Source organism: Scardinius erythrophthalmus (assembly GCF_964197995.2).
Source record: "Scardinius erythrophthalmus genome assembly, chromosome: 2".
Classification (NCBI taxonomy): domain Eukaryota; kingdom Metazoa; phylum Chordata; class Actinopteri; order Cypriniformes; family Leuciscidae; genus Scardinius; species Scardinius erythrophthalmus.
In genome coordinates, this window is record NC_138222.1 from 5364118 (window position 1) to 5370117 (window position 6000).

The 6000-nt window shown below is 38.0% G+C and overlaps 2 protein-coding genes across 8 annotated transcripts in view; one reads left to right on the top strand and one right to left on the bottom strand.

The window, feature by feature from the left end:
• The window catches only part of LOC308687271 (apoptosis regulator BAX), a 423052-nt gene that overhangs the window by 231746 nt on the left and 185306 nt on the right, over positions 1-6000 (top strand). The gene's annotated exons all lie outside the window — the stretch shown is intronic.
• The window catches only part of csnk1g1 (casein kinase 1, gamma 1), a 65768-nt gene that overhangs the window by 24126 nt on the left and 35642 nt on the right, over positions 1-6000 (bottom strand). For all 7 annotated transcript variants that reach the window (XM_081359661.1, XM_081359660.1, XM_081359658.1 and 4 more), the window contains exons 5-6: positions 1827-1978; positions 1491-1725 (exon numbers count right to left, since the gene is read on the bottom strand). In XM_081359661.1, the coding sequence (XP_081215787.1) occupies positions 1491-1725; positions 1827-1978 (387 nt within the window). The remainder of the gene's footprint in view (positions 1-1490; positions 1726-1826; positions 1979-6000) is intronic.

Consider the following 6000-nt stretch of genomic DNA (forward strand, 5'->3'; position numbering starts at 1 on the left):
TCGTCATCGTGTAAAGCCATATGCTGCGTCCCAATTCGCCTATGTTACACTACGCCATAAAAGTATGTACTCTTTTTGTGAAGAAAAGGTATTTACTTTTGAATGTGTAGCAAAAAAGTAGGCAAGCTTTGAGACATACTACCTCGTCATCTTTATCGGACGGATCTGTCGCGTGCATCCTGTCACGTAAACTGCCCTGTCAATCATCTTGTCACAGTTAAAATCCTCTATTAAATCTAATTTAATTTCCTACCGTTTCGGAGAGAAATGTAGTAACACGTTCATCTGCCAGTGGGTCTTTCATGGAGACTGTCCTCATGTGTTTGCAATTTGAATATAATAATGCATTTAAAAGTTGGTGCGCTTCACCAACAGACGTCGCTCAAATGCCTCTGGGCGCAATTGGATAGACCTAAAACCAATCAGAGCGATCGTCATCGTGTAAAGCCCACCCCAACATTTCTGATTGGTGCCTCGATTTAGACGGATTAGAAATTGGCTTTAATGGGCTCTTTGCCAGACTACTTGCAGAGCAAATCTAAATTTGCCGGAAGTTGTCTGGGTTTTCCCAGGCTAACATTTGGTTAGTTTTGGTTTAGTTTCACATTGCAATTCTGCGAGCGCGCTAAAGCACTTTACATGATGTACTTGCGTCCTGTCGTCATCATCTATGTGGGCTGCATCTTGACATTGATTGGTTTGTAAGCAGACGTGCGTCTGACGTCAGCTTGTTGTCAGTTCGCCGGGTAACTTTGATAAGAATGAATGAACAGACGCATATCGTTGCCACTATACAGTTATTATTACGGCATTACTCCCTGCAGCTCCAGCTATACTCGAGGCTAGCTCACATTCACCAAATGAACGTCCTCTTTGTACGAACATTTTATGGTCGCCGACAGGAAAGGAGGAGAAGAGCGAGCAATCCTGCGGGAACCACCGGAACTTCCTGTAAATGTTCTGAAAGTCCGAACCGTACAGAACATGCGTTCACACTAGAAACGAACCAAACCTTTGTTCGGTTTGATCCGGACCGAGACTAGCTCTTTTCATCTGACCAAATTTAGTCTGTGGTCCGGGGGAGGTTTCACACCTGTAATTTTGATTCGGATCAAACTGAAAGGTCTGAAAATCCGGACCAAACAAGGGTAGGTGTGAAAGGGCCCTTAGAGTTATGACCCTAAATTTCATCAAACTGAGGACAGCATAACCAATGTGATAGTGATTTTTTTCCACTGTATTATCTTGGGCCGTCCATTTTCCCTCTCTCATCACATTCAGTTCAGACGGCACACTCACAACTCAGACGCTATCATGACTGAGACGCTATAGATTCAATGCAACATCAAAAGAACCAAACATGTTCTTTAAAAGAACTGGTTCCTGATTCCCAACCCTATTAAACAGCCAATCAAGACACCACAAAGTGTGGAGATAATTTAATGTTAAGTCCATTTCAGGATCAGACTAAGGAGGTATCCAACACTTACCTTTCCCTAAGTGTGTATTAATAGACATGTATCGAGCTGTGCCCGTAAGGCTCTTGTGCTCCCGGTAAGGAATGTGTTTTTTGGTTTCTGGGTCAATGTATTCTTTCGCAAGGCCAAAGTCTATGATGTGAATGATGTGCTCCTTCTTGTTTCCTTGCCGCCCGATGAGGAAGTTCTCTGGCTTCACGTCCCTATAGATGAGGTTTTTAGAGTGCACATATTCCATGCGGGAAATCTGGGGAATTGAGCAAAGGATGCAAATTACACACTTGCACTGCAAAGCATCATCAGGACTCTGTGCATGCACCACGTCTCACCCAGGTGTGACACACTCACCAGCTGAATGGCGATCATCAGGACGGTCTTGAGGGAGAATGTTCGGTCACACAGGTCAAAGAGATCCTCGAGACTGGGGCCGAGCAGCTCCAGAACCATGGCGTTGTATTTCCCACAGGGCCCGAAATAGAAGACCTGAGGCAGACCCTCTACTGTTAAAAACACAAAACAGAGCATTAATCACACAAGCCATGACATTCTCTCTTTAAATCTCTCCCCACCAGCGTTATTTTATTACATTTATTTTATTTTTAAGTTAAACCTCCAACGTTTTTGATCATTTTCATAACTATTTTCATAATTTCATGGCCCCCAGAGTTTTGTTGTTTAATGAATATCTAAACATGCAATATATCAAAAGAAAGAACTGAAAATTTAATAAAACATTTTAAAACTGTTTAATTCTAGCTTCATGCATTTTTTTAATCAACACTTGAATCTGGGAAAGTTCAATTAAAAAAAGCAACATGTTGAACAAAAAGCAGAGAAAATTTAGCCTTTTTTCCCCCAAAGACATCAATGTGTGTAACGCAAATTACAATAACGTAATTATTGCTCGCTGTCTTTTGATACGGAGATTCTGTACTCTTTCAGAAGGTGCATAATAGCGCCCCCTACCGTATAACAGTGAAAGCTGGAAAATTCTGTCAATGGCAGGGAAGCGTTGTCTCATAAATGTCTCATAAATGTCTCATAAATGTCTCATAAATGTCTCATAAATGTCTCATAAATGTCTCATAAATGTCTCATAAATGTCTCATAAATGTCTCATAAATGTCTCTCAAATGCCAAGTGTGTACTTTTTAAATAAAATCAAGACTATATATTATGGATTAAAGTGACGCATTTCTGCAACAACTGCATACCAGTACTGAGAGAACTATGAAAATGGAGGAATACGTAAATGAAACTGGCTTTGCCTGAACACTTGTGATCCCACATGATTATGCCAAGAGATCAATATAATCAAAATGAGCAAAATTGAGTGCAAAAACAGGTCCAGTGTCTGTATTCAACAGTGAAGCGACACACAAAGCACAGCTCACACAGATCTAAGCAGCTTTGTGTTGGTCAACGTGGCAAAATTCGAGTGATCAACTTGAACATGAGCTAAATCTGCGTGGGCAACTATTTCGCCCTCACGCGAAACTCCAGATTGCATGGATTCCTACCGGAATGGCTGGATTTCGCCCGCAAAACTTGGAAAAATGGTGTGACCGTACCTTAAAGCGGCCAAACCCCATGGCATGTCTGCTGTAAAACGCAATAATTAATAGCTAAAAGAAATACATGTGTCTGTAAACTGTGTGCATCTTCAGAGGGTGATGTGGGTAGTTGCTCATTGTGTGGTGGTGTGTTGTAACACCCCTGAGAATAGAGCGCACTGTTGGCCTGCCGATGACTCATCTTGTGTTCAGACTGCACATAACACACACACACACACACACACACACTCGGTTGTTGGTTTCTATCTCTGCTGATTAACACTTTTACAAGCCTTCTATCGGCACTCCACTGCTAGATGCTACTGGAAAGTGGGAGTGGGAATTCAAAGAGTGGGAGGAAATTCATATAGAAATGTAAAATATCTCTCAAAAAGTGAACATTGTATGAAATATGTAAAAAAAAAAAATGCAGTCAAAAGTGATTGTGAGAAATGCACAATATGCATACAATATGTACAGAAAGAAACTGGTATCAAACATTAAAATCCACTTCCAAAGAGTTTCAATTTGCTGTCATTCGCAAAGTGTATTTCCCTTGCTTGTTAATTATACATTTTAGCGAATTTGACCATGTTTTTAGCTACCAATAATCGTGATTAAGGCTGCGTATAATTTATGAGTAGAAATGCACAATATGCATACAACACGTACAGAAAAAACTGGTTTCAAACATTAGGCAAATTAGGCAACAAGCTGCTGTTTTTTGACAGGAATATCTCATCTCACAATGAAAACTGTCACCAATTGTTTACCCATGTGTCATTTAGAATCCTTGTGATTTTTTCCTTCTATAATTTAAAATATTATTATCACTATTATTATTAAAAGGGGTCAAAACAGGGAGATCTCACCAATCTACATTCAAAATGTCCAAATTAAAATATGATTTATTAAATTCTGATTTGGGCATTTTAACTTTAGAGGAAAATCAACTAATTAACTGAAAATGTATGAACTCTTTAATAATAACTAATAATAAATTACATTTTAGTAGGTTTTATGAACTAAATATGTTGGTCACAGTTTATTTGGTTGGTTACGGCATCAATGCCGTGGTATCAGAGCTTGTGATCACACCAACGCCAAAACGACTCAAATCCAATTATTTTTATGGGAATCCTTGTGATTTTTTCTTCTATAATTGAAAATATTATCATTATTTAAAAAAGTCAAATCAGTCAGATCTCGCAAATCTACATTTAAAATGTCCAAATTACAATCTGATTCATTAAATTCTGATTTGGACATTAATAATAATAATAATAATAATAATAAAACAAATTAACTTAAAATTGATGAATTAATTAATAATCACTAAAAATAAATTACATTTTAGTAGATTTTATGAACTAAATATGTTGTTCACATCGATTCATCAAATTCTGATTTGGGCATTTTAATTTTAGGGGAAAATTAATTAACTGAAAATGTATTGAACTGAACTCTTTAATAATTACATTTTAGTAAGTTTAATGAACTAAAAAAGTAGCAAAATATTTTGGTCATATCTCAGGCATTTAAGGCAGTTTGTTTGGTTGGTTATGGTATCAATGCCATCATGGTATCAGAGCTTGCGATCACACCAACGCCAAAACAACTCAAATACATTTATTTGAATGGGAATGGTGTGTTGCTTTTAGGGGTGTAACGATACATCAATGCCACGGTTCGGTTCATATCACGGTTTTGGAGCCACGGTTCGGTTCGGTTCGGTTCTGTTTGCTGTGGGGGCAGGGTTCATGGCAGGGCACCACCAGCAATAATAACACTAGATTCACTTTTAACTTAATAAAAACAACAACAACAATAATTTAACTTAACTTTATTAATTTTATACATTGGCTTCATGTTTTCTTTAGAGCAGTTAGCACACCTGAGTTAACTAAAATGAAATAGCCTAAATGTCTCCACTGACTAGTCAGAAATAAACTGCACACCTGAGTAGGGTTGCCAACTTCAGAAAAGTAAAATGCGGGACAATTGTGGTTCTTTATAGGAAAATGAGGGACACTCAAAATATTTACTGTATCGCACAATGTACATAATTTCAGTGTCTGCAAACTGTAGTTAAGTATAGGCTATGTTTAAAAGGTTATCAGACAAACACATTTGTATTGCTTAACCTATTTATGTACAATTTAATTCTAAAAATAATTTTAATGTCATACAAAAAAATATATGTCACATTACAAACAAACCACCATTCAAAATAACCGCATTTATCTGAAATGGAAAGCTTTTTTAACATTATACATAGGCCTACAGTTCAAAAGTTTGAGGTTAAGATTATTTTTTGGGGAAAGTAATTAAAGAAAGTAATTGCCTACTTTTATTCAGCAAGGATGCATTACATTAATCAAAAGTGACAATACATTTATAGTGTTACACAAGCTTTCTATTTCAAATAAATATCTTATGATCTTTACATTCATCAAAGAATCCTGGGGGGGTGGGAGGGGGGGAACAAAACTGTTTTAAACAAATAATAATCAGAAATGTTTTGTGGGCATATTATTCCCTCAGGTAGATTGCATGTTTTCTTGCGTGGCTGGATGTTGGACTCATGAACAATAATCACGTTGTTTGCATTCGCCAAAAGTGATTTGCCGAAATCAAAACGTGGACAGTGAAAGGAAATTACCGTTAGCGCGAGACGAGTCCGGCCTGAAGCGGAAGCGGCCAGACGGCAAAGGATTATGTTCGCAAATCAAACAATGATTAAAAAAAGCTGTGATATGTCATATTGGATGATGACAGGTGTCGGTGATCATTCTCAAGATTCGTGATCAGCACTGCTGCTGTTGCTGCTGTATCAATATCAGTCAGTGGTTGTGACCGCAGGGTCTTCAATCACAATATGCCGTGGCGCGGAGTTGCCATCCTGAAGTGCGTATGTAAACTCCCGAGCGTGATCGATCACCCAAATCACGTGACATGCACTTTATTTA